At 36.6% G+C, this 18487-nt stretch overlaps 1 protein-coding gene across 2 annotated transcripts in view; it reads right to left on the bottom strand.

Moving 5' to 3' along the window:
- Positions 1 to 3049: 3049 nt before the first annotated feature.
- The window catches only part of Idh3b (isocitrate dehydrogenase [NAD] subunit beta, mitochondrial), a 148551-nt gene continuing 133113 nt past the window's right edge, over positions 3050 to 18487 (bottom strand). For both annotated transcript variants that reach the window (XM_090392734.1, XM_090392735.1), the window contains exons 7-8: positions 18256 to 18411; positions 3050 to 3333 (exon numbers count right to left, since the gene is read on the bottom strand). In XM_090392734.1, the coding sequence (XP_090248860.1) occupies positions 3256 to 3333; positions 18256 to 18411 (234 nt within the window). In that variant the 3' untranslated portion in view covers positions 3050 to 3255. The remainder of the gene's footprint in view (positions 3334 to 18255; positions 18412 to 18487) is intronic.

The raw sequence follows: 18487 nt of genomic DNA, 5'->3' as shown, positions 1-18487 counted from the left end.
AAAGCAATTATCAACCTTTCTTCAAGAGTCCTATCAAGGGAAGAAAATAATCTACTCCTAAAAGGTTTTAACTTTGCCTTAACGCCACGTTTCATCCCAAAAATTGACATAATGGCTCAAATAGAAAAAGGAAGACGAAATTTACCTGGTAATACATCAGATCACATCTGCATACAAACCACAGCATTACTATTGCAAAGTAAATTACCTCAAAGGAATCTTCCTTACACGGAATACACTTCCCTCAAAGAATTAAAATCAGACAAAAATATCATTATAATCAAAGCAGATAAAGGGAATGCAACAGTAGTTTTGAACTCTGAAGATTATAATAATAAAATGAAAACTCTTCTTGAAGATTCTAATACCTATAAACCTTAAGACATTGTCAGCATCCAGGAATGCATTAGCAGAGCTAATCTCAGATGGTATGGTCACTTAAATAGAATGGGAGAGGAAAGATTAGCAAAACAAGTGTTCTTTGCCAGGTTGGCAGGAAAACGACCCAGAGGAAGACCAAGATATAGGTGGATTGATACGGTACAAAGTGCCTTAGACGATAGAAATATAAGATCTGATAATGTTGGAGTCTTAACAAGTAACAGACTGATTTGGAAGAAAATTGTAGATAGGAAGTTAGTAATGATGTAATTTTTTCATGTAGTACTGTCATATCCTGTACACCCCTTGAGGGTACATGGCAGGAATTTGATGATGATGATGATAAACCTTAAGACAGAGATCCCACTTGGCGTGCTCACAATAAAACCAATGATCTAATCAAAAAGATACCTAATTGGACTGAAGAACTCAAAAGAACTCTACATTCAAAACACCCATTAGTTCCAAGAATTTATGGTGTACCAAAAATTCACAAGATAGGTATTCACTTAAGACCAATAGTAGATGGTAGAGACTCTCCGACCTCTAATTTAGCAAAACATCTCACCAAAATGATTTTACCTCATACAGGAAAAACATCTTCTTTCATCAAGAACAGTACACATTTTATTGAAAAAGTAGACCTTCAGACATATTAGCAAGTTATTTGGATGTTATCAGCCTATTTACAAATGCTCCAAGAAATGAAACTGTGAATCTCCTAGAAGACCTTTTTCCTCCGGACATCGTAGATCTTTATAAACATTGTATAAATAATAATTTTTTCACATTTCAAGACAAATTTTGGGAACAAAAAGAAGGATTGGCTATGGGCTCTTCCCTCTCTCCGGCTTTAGCTAACCTATTTATGGAAAACTTTGAAAATAATACTTTAAACAATTATCATCAAAAACCAAAAATATGGCTATGCTATGTCAATGATATATTCATCATATGGCCAGAAACAACAGATGAACTCATTGCTTTCAAAGATTACCTAAATAATTTGCATAATATAAAATTTACTTTAGAACAAGAACTTAGAAAAATGCCTTTTCTAGACATTCTATTTAGAAGTCAATGAAAAGGATAATAAACTTTCTTTCTCAATATATAGAAAACCCACCAACACAGGAAGATTTCTTAATGCGGCCTCACACCACCACCCTTCGCAAAAAATAGCTATAATAAAAACCGTAAGGGATAGAGTGTATAACATTTCCAGCACAGAAAAACAGAGAAACAAAGAATTAGAATATCTAACACAGATCTTTCAAAAGAATGATTATGAAACCAAGACTATCAAAAAAATCCTCCACACACCTCCTACAAGCATCTCTCAGAAACAAGATTTCAAAAACGCTATCACACTTCCATATATCAAAAATGTTACAGACAAGATGGCTAAATTACTTAACAAATATAACTTCAAAGTAGCCTTTCTGTCACTGGAAAAAATTTCGAGATTTCTACATCCCCCTCCTGAAACTTCCTCATCATCCTTTAAAAAACCAGGTGTTTACAAAATTTATTGTTCTTGCGGTATCTGCTACGTAGGACAGAGAGGAAGATCTGGGGAAATTCGCATGAATGAACACCAAAAGGATGTACAAAACAGAAGAGAACAAAAATCAGGTCTAGCTTTCCATACCACTTCCACCAGCCACAATGTACTATGGCAGAATACAAACATGTCGTACATAGAAAAAAAACTGTTACATAAGGAAATTTAAAGAAGCTGCAAACATGCTTAAAATATCAACACAATGCAATAAAAATCAAGGATTAATTCTCCACCAAGTTTGGTCAGCTTTAATAAAAAAATATACCTCAGTCAGACTTCGGACATTATGAATGTGAAATCATCCAGCATTGTTTAAACCCAGCACTGCTTTGAATCTGCATTCTGATTTTTAATTTTATGAATAGACAGACGGCTACAACTGTATAGTATGAACTATTACTAATAATTTCTCTTTTCTTTGTTTTAAACTTTAAGTTAACTTTTACCCCTGAGGATGTAAGTCAAATGACTTACAAAACTTGTTGGGTCTTTTATTAATTCATTGTGTTTTATATAGCTTATTAAAAAAAATGTGGTCCAATTACCTGAATATACCATGTAAACTTCTAAACCACAGAAACCTCCACTTACAAAAAAACACCTTGTTCTTCTTCAACATGTATGAATACTGCTAAGCAGAGTCCTATTTTTTTCATACTTAGCTGTGTTCAGGAATAGATATATTTAATCTGTATAATCCTGGATGTATCACTTTTCCATCCTTACATACACAGTTATCTCTAGATTTGAATATGAACTATATTTCAGATGTTATGGAGATGATGAATGTGAATCATATAATATAAATAAGATAACAGAATCAGTGTCAGTTAACAAAATGAATGCTAAAATTTCTCAAATTATTAGTCTTTTGAAACACCAATACTACTCTATTATTTTCTAAGTTTCTTGCTTATTGGAAGCTAATGATCTGAGAAAGTATTGTTTTGATGCTTTCCTAAGAATCAATTACTAGATTATCTAACACTTAGCCCATCGATGGCAGTCATGTGCTTACAAACGTTCATGAGTTGGACTGTCATTAAAAAACAAATCCCAAAAACAAATGCATTCTAGCAGGTGAACAAAATCACACATCAAAAGTTCTATATAAAAATTTTAATCATTTTAATTTAATACATTTGAAATTTTAATAATTTATTTTTCTACAAAAAATTTTTGCGAATCCCTGTCAACTCTGTTTTCTGAATAATATACAACTAACAGATAGTGCAGTGGCTATCTCATATTACAATTTCAAAAATTATGCAACAAACAAGTAATTATGTAAATTACACTCCAATGAATAATTAATGTGAAAGATTTTCAATTACAGCACGTGTAAATTCTGTAGTGGTGCCATAACCTCCAATATCTCTTGTTCTTACCTAAAATATAAACAAGAAAACAGAGATGATTCTAAATAATTATAGTATATATTTAAGAAAAGTAGCAGAAAATTCATGAACATATCTTAAGCTAATTATTTCAGAAACAATGGAAAATGTATCTAACCCCCCCCCCCAGATGAAAATGTGTCTTTAATGATAATAAACATGAGTTCAAGAATGGGTCTTTCAAAATTGTGTTACCTACAGTTTTCCTTATAATTTGGGATTTTACTGAATCTCTTATATCCCAATTTTAACAAGACTGTGTTGTTCATACATCAAGCATGAAACAGAAATAACCACTGCAAATGAGCAGAGTTATGTAATTATTATTATTTTTATTATCATCTTGGGCAACTCCAAGGAGTCAACAGATTCATCGAGGGAGGCCCTAACATCATGTCAAGAACAACTATTCGACATTCACACAGTATCTATCATACCTCACCTTGAACTCATTCACGGTCATAGCACCCACAACAGACGCTGGCAGCTTATTCCACTCATTCACCACTCTCCAAGTAAAAAACCTAGTTCTAACACTCTTGCTAACCACATTCTTGCCCAGCTTCCATGTATGGCCCCTAGTCCTCCCACCACCACCAGTCCTATTCTCAAAATTATCTTCCGGATTAATCCTATAAAAACCCTTCAGTAATTTGAATGTCTCAATCATATCACCCCTTTTCCACCTATCAACCAATTTTTGCAACCCACAAATCTTCAACCTGTTCTCATAAGGTTCATTCCACAGACCTGCTATCATCTTGGTCACTCGTCCCTGGATCCTCTCCACCTCCTCCCCATCAAGAAGAAACCCTGGTGCCCGTATGTGGGCACAGTAGTCTAGATGGGGTCTTATCAAGGCTCGATACAGAGGAACAACAACTTGTTTGTCTCTGCATGTTAAAGTATTTTTCAGCAACCAAGTGATTTGATGAGCTGATTTGGCCATTTTTGCAATATGCCCCCTAAATTTCAACTCCTTATCCACCAACACTCTCAAATCCCTGGCCTCATCAATCTCCTGGAGTATGGTTCCACCAATGTGATATACTGCTGCTAATCTTTTCACTCCAAAATGCATAACCTTACACTTTGCCACATTAAATTGACATCCATTTTCCTTAGCCCAGTCCTCCAAACTATCCAAATCATCCTGCAAAATTTTGACATCCTGTGCACTCACTATTGCTCTACCCAACTTTGCATCATCAGCAAACAAGTGAACACTTTCTCTCAGATCCCTTCTTATATCGTTAATGAACAAATTGAAAAGTAGAGGTCCAAGAACAGAATCCTGCAGCACACCACTAGTCACAAGCCGTCTTTTGGACTCCACTCCTGAATAAACCACTCTCTGGTATCTCTCCATCAACCCTCCTATCCATCTTACCAACCCTATATCCATCCCCATCTGCTCCAGTTTACTGATTAGAGTTCCATGTGGTATCCTCTCAAAGGCCTTGGCAAGGTCCAGTAGTATCACTGTAAACCCATTACCCTTATCCAGTTCAGCCGTCATTGTGTTATAAAACGTGAGCAAGTTACTGAGGCATGATCTACCCTTCACAAAACCATGTTGTCCCCCATACAGTATCCCATTTTCATCTATCCAGGTCTGTATTCTTCTCTTGACTAATTTCTCCAAGACCTTGACAATGATTCCTGATATGCTAATCGGTCGGTAATTTACAACAGCAGTCTTGGAACCTCCTTTATGCAGTGGAACTATTTTCCCCTCTTTCCACCCCCTCGGGACTAACCCAGAGGGATGGAAAGTAAGAAAGTAATGCAAAAGTAAGCTCTAAAGCTAACAGAGCAATTAATCTTACAGTCAAATATTTCAGTATTATATTACCTTGAAACTGACATTTGTGAAAAATAAAATACAATTTGAATATTGTTGCCAAAAGGTGTCAGTGTTTTCGGGTTGCAAATGATTACCTACACATAGTTCAGTCAGTTTCGATGATGTCCCTTTGGTTTGACAGTCTAGGCTGCAAAGAAGCTTTACCACGTCTTTTTAACTGAAGGCGAGTAGCTTGTCTTATACAGAGGTGGCAGGTTTTTTTTTGTCACACAATTAGGTAAACCAGCCAGGAGAAAACATATAACTGATAGATAAAAATACAATATAACCAACCATTTTATACCGGTTTCATAAAATGGTGCTGTAATTGCCCGTATAGGCCTCATGTTGTATCATCATATGCTAACCTACATACTCTTCCATAAAGTACTTCTGAACAATTCTGAATTCCTTTACGGAAAATTTAGTCAGCAGAGAAATAAAAGAGAGATATTATTTTGATAATGAAATTAAAAGGAAAAGAGGAAAGAAATGTTTTGAAAAGGTTCCCATTTAGCAAAGAGGCATGCGCAATATCATGAACTGAAAGAAAAATATCTGAGGTAAAAAAGAATACAAGACAAGTTGGAACAATTTAGGTTTGGCACATGTATCCTGTATATCCAAGGTTTAAAAATATGGCACACCATATTTAGTAGACAGTAACACTTCTAATTTTCAACACTGTTATTTTTATCAAACTGAAATATTCCAGCATGTGTCTTTTATCGCCACTAAATTCCTGATATACACGGAGTCCAAAACCTAAGGACGAACACTATTTCTGAAGATTACAACCGCAAATTCAGATGGAACAGCTTGTGGCAATTTGTATAACTGCTGATTTTGAGCAGAAAGTGGGTACACATTCATATTTTCAAATTGCATGCAAAGGGGTAATGTAGTAGCACTCGACACGATAAAAAGCAAAAAGCTGTGCTAAGCGAATTCTGTTTGAAGGAAGCTCTTTTCATGAAGGAATAAATTTGCAAATTTGGATGTCTTGTAATGTCTCAAAGATATCATCTAAATGATTTTTGCAAGGAAGAATTATTGGAAAGCTTGAAGGAGGCTGCAGAATTACTGATATTGCCAGAGAGTTTGGAATCTCACATAGCATTGTATCCAGGTTATGGGCAGTGTTTACAACTAGTGGAATGTGTTTCAGAGGTTGCTATGATGTTGCCCTTGCTTTACAATGGAGCATGAAGTGAAAACAAATTTTTGGTTATAACAGCAAAACATAATCAATGCACCACAGCAGGTTAGCTTGCAAGTCAGCTCCATTCAAGCACAGGTATGCGGATATCTTGACAAACTGTGGCAACACATCTGCGACAAGTAGGTCTTTATGCCCCAAGGCCTATCTGTAGTCTATGTCACATCATCTACAGCTCACTCATTGTAGAGCAAATTTTCAGTATCCATAAAAATTGGACAAGACGTTAATGGGCTAATACACTCTTTGCAGATGAGAATCATTTTAGTCTTTCCTCCAATTCTAGATGACACTTCATCTGGCTTGAAAATGTTACTACTTACTGAAGGGGACAGATATGGCAGTGCTGGGATCATGGTGTGAGGAAGCATTATGCTTAATAGATGAACTGAGCTACAAGTGGAAAAATGGGACTATAATTGGTGAACAATATTGCAACGAAGTTCTTCAATGTCATGTTTAATTATTCTGTGGTGCTTTAGGCTAAAAATTCATTTTTATGGATGACAATGCCACATCACATTGCACACGAGCAGTGGAAATACTTCTGGAGACTGAGGATATTAATCAAATTGAGTGGCTAGCACACTCACCAGATCTCATTCCAATAGAACACATCTGGGATGCAATAGGGAGACTAATTGCTGCTTGAAATTCACCTCCAGAAAACAAAAAAGGTCTTATCCTGGCTCTGAAGGAGGAGTGAGCCAGTTTGCCTCAAGAACTTCTGAATAACTTGGGGCTACACATGGTATGATGTTGTGAGAGTTGCACTGCAGTTGAGGGTGGACATATTCCATAATGGTAGTAACACAAGCTAAAAATCAGCCACAGCACTAACAAAACTGCTATTTTATGAGGAAATTACAACTATACTGAATATTAATTATAATAACTTTAATTAATACTACCGAGATTTCAGCAATGTTATGTCAGGGATCACAGAACAATGATATGTGCACGCAGACACTAACACTGGATAAATGAGATTGAAGAAAGGCAACAAAATCGGCCCTCGAGTCCTAAATGTCCCCCCCCCCCCGCCAACCTACCCCAGTGAGCTAAACTGACTGGTCTTGGCCATTGGGATGAAGATCTGAGGATGAGTGTTGTTACGGATGTTTGGCAGCCCATATACAGTTATATGGTTTTAGTTTATTGGTGATCTCTGCAGGCCAAGAGGTGACCTTTTTAAGGAGCCTGTGAAGTCTTCTGATCTGTGTATTGGTAGGATCATAGTCTAAAGGAAGGATGGTAGAGTGATTTCTACATAGGCAGGCAAGCTTACCTGTATAATCTTTTTGATTTATTGATATATTTTGATTTATTATAGTGGCATTTCACTCATCTGCATCAATAACAAACAACAATAAAATAGTAATTATGAAAATAATTACTATTCTATTGTTGTTTGTTATTTCCTGTAGAGCTTCATATTCTTTCTTTTTTCGATAGTTTTGCATGCGTATGTATAATGGCTACATCCAGTCTGATGTTGTTGGCAATATGGATAGGAATGCTGAGAATACCTCTTTCTACTTGTATCGTAATTTCTTCTGAAGGAATTTCTATAAGTGCAAGTGCATAGTTGTGGCCATGAGCTATTGTGCTAATTTCTTTCACCTTCAGGGTGAAGGATAATAGGTTAACAACAGTGTTTTTCTGAAGTTGTTTAGGATTAGAGATGAGTTTTTTAATAAACTTTCATACTTCTTGATGTGCTGACATCTCATTTTTTGAAGCATCCAAGATGTTGGAAAGAATCGTCCACAGTTCGGTGTAGTAGCGAACTCCTCTTCTAGCGCATGAATAGCTTGGTGTCAGTAAGGAGAACGCAAGTGGTACCAATCTGTTCTTGTAAAAGAGCGAAAGTAGTGCACTTTGTATATGTGGAAAGCCTTTGGTGAATTAAACCAGTGTTTCAATTTAACACAGTTTATGATGACTTAATTATCCCAGCAGCATTTTAAAAAGGCTAGTCTGTTCGGTTGTCTAGATATCTTCAGCTTCAACTTATCATACAGACTGGTCTTGTGGGCGAGAATCACTATGGATTATGGTAATTTCAGTTGCAAGGTATTTACATTCGCTATTCATAACTATTATTATTGAAAAAATTACAACATATACTGAATATTAATTATAATAAGTTTAATTAATACTTCCAATATTTTGGTATCATTGCATTGTCATCATAAGGGATCTCAGATATGTGTGCATGTAGGCACTAACTCTGGGTAAATGAGGCTGAAGAAAGGAAACCAAAGTCAGGCCTAGTGGGCTAAAGTGGGTGGCCCTGGCCACTGGAATGAGGATCAAAGGATGAGTCTTATTTAAGTGAGCACTATTTAAATTGAAATGCCAGTTTAATTCACTAAAGGCTCTCCACATATACAGGCACACTAGCTTTGCTATTTTATGAGAAAAGATTTGTGCCACTCATTCTTCTTGCTGACACAAATGAAGCTATTTGTGCACTAGAAAAAGAGCTATTAAAGACTAATACGCTTAACAATGACCTTTGAACGATTGTGCCTTTCTTCGACATCCAAAATGCTTCAGCAGATAGAGTTTCAAAAAATAAGATGTTGGCACATCAAGAAGTATGGCAATCTATTGAAAAACTCAGCTCTTAAGCCTCAACAACCTCAGAAAAACACCATCATTAACCAATTATCCTTTACCCCGAAGTTGGAAACAATTAGCGCAATTGCTCGTGCCCACAACTACACACTCTTACTTATAAAAATTCATGTAGAAGAAATTATGATACAAGTAAAACGAGGTATATTCAGCATTCCTACAACTAATGCCAGGAGTATCCAGAATAAGGGAGAGGAATTGGTGGTGCAGATAGCATCAGCCTGGCCAAAAATTATTGGGATCACTGAGATGTGGTTGACAGAAGAGGATATAATAACAGGAATAGAAGTCGCTGGGTACAGCATTTTTTGGTAGGATAGGGAGGGAAAGCGTGGTGGTGGAGTACTGCTTATGATAAGTGACGACCTATGTCCTCTAAGAGTGAAGACTTTGGAAGGCAGTGACACGAATGAATTTGAAAGCATATGGTGTGAGGTAGAGGTGGGCAAGACAGGATATTTAGTGGGGTGTTGCTACAGACCCAGGAGTACAGAGGGTGGGGATAAGGAAATGTTTAGATAGTTGAGTTTGGCAAGAGCAAGAAGAATGATTGTTATGGGAGATTTTAACTACAGTAATATAAACTGGGGAGAGGAAGATGCATGTAGCAATAAGGGAATGGAATTTCTAGAATTCTTGAGGGACAAATGTCTTAGGCAACATGTAACAGAGGGAACAAGAGGTTCAAGAGTTTTGGATTTAGTTATAGCATCAGAAGAGTTGATAATAACTGAGATGACATCTCTCCCACCAGTTGGAGAGAGTGACCATATGGTTTTGACTTGGAAAATGAATAGACATGCAGGAGTATCAAAGAGACGGGAACGTATGTGGAATTATAAGGCAGGTGATTAGAATAGTCTAAGACGTCAACTTGGGGAAGTTTCATGGAGGGAGGAATTGGAAGGCCGGGATATCATTAGTGCGTGGGAAATTATGAAAGAATATTTGTTAGCAACAACGGTAAGTTGTATACCACGAGTGAACAAGAGGACACAATTTGGAGTAAAGTGGATGACAAACAATAAACAGGAATTGCATGCGAAAAAGAGGCTGTGGAAGAGATATAAGGAGACAGGAGAAGAGAAGATGCATGAAGTGTATAAGACACATGCCAGAAGAGTAACTAGTATGGTAAGGAAGACAAAACTGGAATATGAGAGGAGATTAGCCCTAAGATCCAAAGAAAATCCTAGGAAATTTTTTAGATATGTGGCCAGTAGGAGGAGAAATGACTGTGGAAGAATGATATTGTGGGATAAAAATGGGAATAGAGTGACTGATGCAGCGGACATAGTAGAATTGTTCAATGAACACTTTATTGGAGTATTTCATCCTGGAGGAGTCAGTTTTAATGCTAGAGGGATAGGGCAGGTTCAAGGTTTAGAGGTACAGGAGGAGAGTGTGTTTCAAATACTGAGTACTCTGAATGTCAGTAAACCTGTGAGACTGGATGGTATTTCACCACGAGTTTTGAGAGAATGTGCTAGGGAACTGACAGTGCCTTTGACCTGGCTTTTCAATGAAAGTCTGGCTGCTGGAAAGGTGCCCATGGAATGGAAGGAAGGTAAGATAGTGCCATTGCATAAGGGTGGTAGCAGACTGGAAGTGTCTAATTATAGACCAGTTTGTGTGTCATCAGTAGTCATCAGCAGTCATCAGCTGAGGGAATGTGGACTGCAGAGTTTGGTGGATAGAAGAGGTGATATGATTGAGACTTTTAAACTGTTGAGAGGTGGTTACAGGGTTGACACTGGGGAGTTCTTTTGCTTGGTTGAACAGCAGGAAGGAGTGATGACAAGAGGCCATCCCTGGAAGTTATGAAAGGAAACTGTGAGCAAGAGGGTGAGGAGTGGTTTCTTTGCATGGAGGGTGGTTGAACCATGGAATGCATTGCCTGATGGAGTGGTGAGAGTGACAATGGTCAATGAGTTCAAGGAGTGGTATGATAGATTTTGTGTTTCTTAGGGGGGGGGGATCTCCTCTCGATGAGTCTTGATAGACTTTGTGTTTCTTAGGAAGGACCTCCCACGATGAGTCTTTTAACTCCATGGAGGCCTGATAATAATAATAATAATAATATTGCCAACAACATCAGACTAGTTGTAGCCAGTGTATTCACATGCAAAACACTAAAAAGCAACCTCTCAAAGAAAGAATATAAAGCACTACAGGGAATAAAAAACAAAAATAGAATAGTAATTACGAAAGCACCTTAGGGGAATGCCACTGTGTTTTAAACCAAAAAGATCACACAGTTAAGCTTGCCTCCTTACTTAGAAATTCAATTTACTTACCTTCCTTTTGACTATGATCCTACCAATGCACAAATCAGAACACTTCACAGGCTTCTTAAAAAGGTCACCAATAAACTAAAACCATATAACAAGAATTCAGAAATTCCACTTAAACCTACTGGTCACAAAAAAAATTTAATCTACTCGCCTGTAGTAGGAATTTTGTAAAAAGGTGCACACCTAGTGGATAAATAAATAATATATATAATAAATTTAGTTTAATTCTTTATCCAAGTGTGAGCAAACAAAGTTTGCACCTGAAAATATCTTCAGGACTGGGGTAAGGTAGTGATAGGAGTGATGTTAGCTTAGTCCACCTTTGCTACAAGTTGCCTGGTGTTCCACTACATTACCCCAGTCCCGAAGATTTTTTCAGGCGCAAACTTTGTTTGCTCACACTTGGATAAATTTATTATAGTCTAACCAAGTGAAAAATAAACTTTCAAAATAATATATATATATATATATATATATTTATTTATTTACCACTGTTTCAATTTCAGCAACAAAGAGAACATATAAAACAGCCAAATTCAAAATATGTGCAATAATTTGTAAGATCTGGCATGTCTCTCTAATTTTGACACCAGTCCATTGCTTTTTTTCCCAGCACGTAGTAGGAATTTTGTAAAAAGGTGCACACCTAATGGATAAATAAATAAATAATATATATATATCAAAAAATCAGCTAACGCCTATTTGTATTTGTTCCCATATGGGGAGTAGGCAGGGCCGTTTACCCGATCTAACTTTTTGGAGACTGAGTGGGCAGTTCAATCTCCACTGGTAGCCAATCAGAGAGATAGCTGGCCCAAGGCTATCACTGATTCATCGGTACGCAGTGAAGAAGGCGGCAAGCTAGTGCCGCCATCTCATGATCCCTAACCCTAACACAATATTTTTAATGTCTGAAAAGTGTGGGTTCGATGGTTGATTTTCTTGAGTTTACGGGAGAAAAAACCCGCTAGCCCGTGCCAGAGATCAACTAACTTGGGAACTGGTCGAAAAAAGGCTTAGAAAAATTTCCTCTAGTCGGCAACTAGATTTGAATCACCAAATCCTTTCTCTTCGTGTGGTCAAGTGACGTAGAGTGCAAATGCCACTTCTACTGAGCTACACAGTCTCTATATTTATTTATTTACCACTGTTTCAATTTCAGCAACAAAGAGAACACATAAAACAGCCAAATTCAAAATACGTGTAATAATTTGTAAGATCTGGCATGTCTCTGTAATTTTGACACCAGTCCATTGCTTTTTTTCCAGCATGTTACATGCTTCTTCTCTTCCACTACCTGTTAAACAATTACCAGTCTTCCATGACAAGAAGAACTAGTTTATTTCACTCTCTCTCTGTCATCTACCAGAATACATTGCATCTGAGCTTTAGAGAGAAATTATGTTAACAAATGCTTGTTCCATTTTTATGTATATCGTCTAATATAATGGATGAGTTTCATCTCATTTGAAATATCTACAGAAGCATCTACAAAAAGAGTCTCTCTCTCTCTCTCTCTCTCTCTCTATATATATATATATATGTGAAAAAATGATCATTAACTCGGTTAACATACATATTTTTATAAAGAATTGAATGACTAGAACCGAGATTTAAGTAAAAAGGTTTTAATATAAAAACACGACTAGTTTCGGCTTGTAACAGCCTTCATCAGGTGACATTATAAAAGAAAGAAAAAAGAAAAAAAAACTAAAAAACTGAAGCTTAAATAAACTATGAACATCATAGAGAGGCTCTATATATATTGACATTGTTGTGGTTTTATTTAAAGCTGTTCTTTCGTTAGTTGTATTGTTGGGAAAGTGCGTGCTAGTAGTATCTCGTGAACACCAGTACATGATTACAGCTGAATGACAATCTGGGAGGTTGTAGCTCAAACTTATTATTTGGATAAACAGAAATGAAGATGATTTCTCTAGATTCCACGATTTTTCTCTCTAGTTCATCATTGCAACGGAAGAAGTTAGTAGATTTTTCCCAGCAGACTTTGTGACTTTGGTTTTCATCATTAGGATTAGCCGAGAAAAGGATATGACATGATAATGCACTGGCTCGATGTTTCTTGTAAGTAATGTCCCTCATGTGTTCTTCCATACGCAATTCGACAGATTTGTCTGTCTGCCCAAAATAAGGAATATCACAACCACACAATATTTTATATACACCAGGGTATTTGAGTTGATGATGACAAGGTTTTTTCCATACACACACACACACACACACACACACACACACACACACACACACACACACACACACACACACACACACACACACACACCCATACATATATGTATATATATCATCTAATATAATGGATGAGTTTCATCTCATTTGAAATATCTACAAAAAGACTCACTGTGTATATATATATATATAAATGGAATATAACCAGGTTTAAAATAGCTTGGTATCTTTATCACATATATATATACATACACATAATATATGTACACACACACATATAATATCCAAAATTGAAAAGGCTGCTTCTTTCCTTCTATCTCTATCTATATGTTCACTGGACATCCACAGATGCCGTATGGTCACTGCGATGCTCAGTGATGTGCTACACCAGGCGTCGCCATGTAGTCCTGTTGTTTGCTTTTCTGGAGACTTCAACTCTCTGAAGATTAGTTGTTCTACACACACACACACACAGCATCCATCCATCTCATTGAAAGTCTACCCCTTCTTTTTCCAGGAATTTTACCTTCTATTATGCCGGCCTGGTTGACCGAGTGGTTAGCGTATCTGCTCTCCAGCCAAAAGGCTGTAGGTTCGAATCCCGCCATTGGCATGGAGGTTTGTGATTGTCTGTGAAAATAATAGTGATGGTGGTGGACAGTAGATGGCATTGGTGTAGATGATGAGGTTGAGTGATGGAGAGTAGGTGCCCTCCCTCGATGAATCTTTGGACTCCCTGGAGGTGTCAAATAATAGTAATAGTATTACTGTTCAGAGAAGTCCTCCTTCCATCCTTTCATTATGTCCAAAATATTTTAACTTTCTTTTGTTAATATCCTTAAGGAGCCTTAAAGTTCTACTGATCTTTTCTAACACTCATTTATTTGTATGCCTTTCGGTATATGATATCCTCAACAGCCTTCTGTAGCACCACATCTCAAAAGCAGATATCCTTTTCTTATCTGACTGCTTTAGGTTCCAAGTCTCACATCCATAAGTTGCTGTTGGAAAAACAACTGCATCCAAAATCCTCAACTTTGTTCCCGTGGAGATAGATCCATCCTTCCAGATTTTAGACAAGTCTCTGACTGTTGTTTTAGCAATTCCTAACCTTCTTCTGATGCATTCTGAACATCAACTCTTCACATTAATAATGGATTCCAAGATACTCAAACTTGCTGACTTCCTCAATTCTTTTTCAATTAAGGTAAACTTGTTTCTCAAGAGTTTCCTTGTTTGTATTTCCTTTGAGAACCATAATCTTTGTCTTGCTAGGATTTAGTTGATGTCCTCTGTTATTAGTGATCCTGTTAATAATGTCAAGAATTTGTCCTAGTTCTTCCATGCCATTACAAAGGAGTATTGTATCATCAGCATACCTCAGATTTCTGATCAATCTATCTCCTATCCTAATCCCTGTCTTGAGCTTATCCAATACTTCACGCATGATGTCCTCCATACATATACTAAACAAGTGAGGAGAAAGTAAACATCCTTGCCTTACTCCTTTTCCAACCTAAAGCCGATCAGTCATTCCAACACCTTTTCTTACTGTGGCTTCTTGCTCCCTGTACAAGTTGGCTATCAACCAGATAGTGTGTTGAGGAAAACCCATTCTTTTCATTACTTCCCACAGTTTCACATGCTGAACACAGTCAAAAGCTTTAGAGTAGTTTAAGAAACACATTACCAGAGGAAGTCTAAATTCTTTATGTTTTTCTATGTCTAAGGCAAAGAATCTGATCTCTGGTGCCTAAAACCTGCTTGTTCCTTGAGCATCTCTGCCTCAATCCTATTTAGCATGATCTTTATTAAAATTTTCCTTGCATGAGATACTAAACTAATAGTTCTATAGTTGTTGAATGCGTTCATATCTCCTTTGTTATGTAGTGGTATGAAAACAGACTTCTTCCAGTCTCTAGGCAATGATCCTGTCTCCCATATCCTTGTAATCAATCTATGAACCACTATTATACCTCCATCCCCTTAATTAACTTTAATTAATTAACCTTAATTAACTCTGCTGGGATTTCATCTGTACCTGGTGCCTTATTGCTGTTAAGCTGCTCTTTCAACTTCATGCCTAAGTGGAGGAGGTTCCAAATCAAAATTTTCCTGGTGAGAGAGCTCCTCCACATCTTCTACCTCAGGAAGCTAAATTAATGCAATTAGAATCTGTTTTCACTATTAACCAAGCTAAACCACCAAAAACCTAACGCTACCAAAGCAGAATTCCAAGCAATAAAAAATTTTAAAGAAAATTAAAATATTATGATCCTTCCTGCAGACAAAGGAAATGCAACAGTTATCCTAAATACTGAAGAATATTATTACAAAATGGCAGAGTTACTATACAGATACTTACTCCATTCTTGATAATGATCCTACATGAGAATTACATAACCAGACTATTTTTGAATTCTCTAGAGCATAGGTGGCCAACAGCAGGCTTGCGGGTCGCATGCAGCCCATAATGTGATTTTGTGCGGCCCGCGGCAGGATAAAAACTATATTAAATTATATGTATTATCAATTTAGCTATTAGTTTCGACTACAGATTTTCTGATTGATATACTAGTTATATTCATTATTTCTGAGGACAGAAACAATTTATATTCTCAACATGAAATCAAAATTGCTTTAAAAAGATTACTCAATTTATAAAATCAACTGCTTCTCTGTGCAAGTTGTAGTAGTGGGAGTGATAGATTTCTATGTGCTCCAGAATAACGCATCATTGAAAGTCACTTGCTCTGCTCTGGTTACAGTGATCAGTTTCAGAGACTCAGTTTCACAGTTAACAGTGTTACTGTTGCAGTTTGTGTCTCCTGGTCAGTTACTTCAGCCTTTGTGTACTATAAGTAAGAAACGTAAGATCTGTGAAGAAAACAGGTCATTTCAGGAGAAATAGGAAAATGAATTTCTGTTTATAAACAATAATGACAAGAAACCACAGTGCCTTGTGTGTTTGCAAGTATTGTCTGTGCACATATAGCCTCAAATATAACCTCAAATTGCCACTACATACAGCATCATGCCGCTAAATACCAAGAATACGTTGGACAAATTTGAAGAGAAAGGTTAGTGTTCAGAAATCTATTTTTACTAAACCAACATCAATACAAAAAAGCTCACTCTTGGCACCATTTGTTGTAAGCGTAGGGATAGCAAAAGCAAAAAAATCATTATCTGATGGCGAATTTGTAAAACACTGTTCTGTGAAAATGGTATACGTGCATTTGGGGAAGATAAAATTGCCTGTAAGTTTGAAAGCATCCCACTATCAAAACAAACTGTAACAAAAAGAGTCAAGGAAATAGGTTCTCACATATTAAATAAATTAAAAAGTGTTATTACAGATTCAGCTTACTTCTCATTGGCTCTGGATGAATGAACTGACATAACAGATACAGCTCAACTTCTAATTTTTCGTTCGAACTGTTACCAAAGACTTTGTTATTAATGAAGAGCTATCAGCATTAGAGTCATTGCATAACACAGCCAAAGGTCAAGACATTTATGATGCAGTTACGAAGGTTGTAAATAATACTGGCGACATCAACAATCTCATAGCTACAGATGGCGCCAAATCAATGCGTGGTACTCAAACAGGCTTAGTTGGCTCACTAAGGAAGGCTGGAATCAATTGCCCTGTATTATACCCCAGGAGACTCTGTGTGGTAAAATTCTCGAGATAGAGGATGTTATGGAAAATGTAATGAAGTGTGTGAATCTAATTAAGGGTGGAAATCGGGCCTTGAACACTGCAAGTTTCTTTCTTTCTTTTTTAACAGAATATGATGATTTAGTATTGTACACAGAAGTATGTTGGTTAAGCAGAGGGAACTGTTTGAAACGTTTTTTGCTTTGAGAACGGAAATAAAACAACTTTTAGAGGAACACAAGAAGACAAACAAAGAACTAAACACAAAACTATGCGATCCTCATTTTAACAGCTTACTCGCCTTTCTAACATCACACACCACATGAATGAACTCAATGTGAAGTTACAGGAACGTAACCAAACAATCTCAGATTTAGTTGGGCACCTAGATGGGTTCACAAGTCGACTGAAGGTTTTTAAATTCACCCTAGTCAGAGGAAACTTGGTACATTTCCCATCCTGCAGGGAGTTGATGGAGGAAAGACATGACATTGACTTCAAGTTTTCTATGCCAATGTTAGACCAACTTTTGGAGCAATTCAGTAAGCCATTTTCTGACTTCACATGTGGCCACAACTGACATTATTTAACAATCCAATCAAATGAGACATTTCAGAGCAGCATGACACTATTCAATTGGAGTTATGCGACCTTCAAAGTGACCCCTTTTTCCAGTCAAGGGTGGAGATAGGCATTGACTTTTGGAAACTGGTACCAAGGGAAAAATATCCTGCAGTGAGTGATTTCAGCTTGAGAATTGCATCTATGTTTGGAAGCATATACATATGTGAATGCACTTTCTCAAATATTTTCTTTAAAAAGTTTTTAAAGAAACTATAATAAAAATATAGTTTCTTGTCAAACATAATTTACTTCACTAGTGAGATATTTACCTATCTGTTTATATCCTTCTTAAGAGTATATCAGTGTTTGGTCTTATTAAGGATATCTATATTTACTGTCTCCTAATGAATATCTATTTCCCCTTCCAGGCTCTGCTAAAGATCAATAACATGATTTATTTAAAAGAGTGCTTTACCTTTCCAGTCATTATGACTTTTTCTACTGCATCAGAAATGAGATTTCCATAAGATTCAAGATGTACATGCTGAAGCATTGCAGCTGCGCAGAGTAACATTGCAGTAGGATTTGCAATATTTTTTCCAACAGCTTCTCCAAATGTATGTCTGGCACCCTGATAAAGAAAAAAAATACTAAAATAAATAGCAAAGAAATAATTAAAAGACTGCAAATATAACAGATAATCTTTT

Source organism: Typopeltis vanoorti, chromosome 5 (assembly GCF_054136105.1).
Source record: "Typopeltis vanoorti isolate ZY-2024b chromosome 5, IOZ_Tvanoo_1.0, whole genome shotgun sequence".
NCBI classification, from domain to species: Eukaryota; Metazoa; Arthropoda; class Arachnida; order Uropygi; family Thelyphonidae; genus Typopeltis; species Typopeltis vanoorti.
This window is presented reverse-complemented; position numbering and strand designations above follow the sequence as displayed.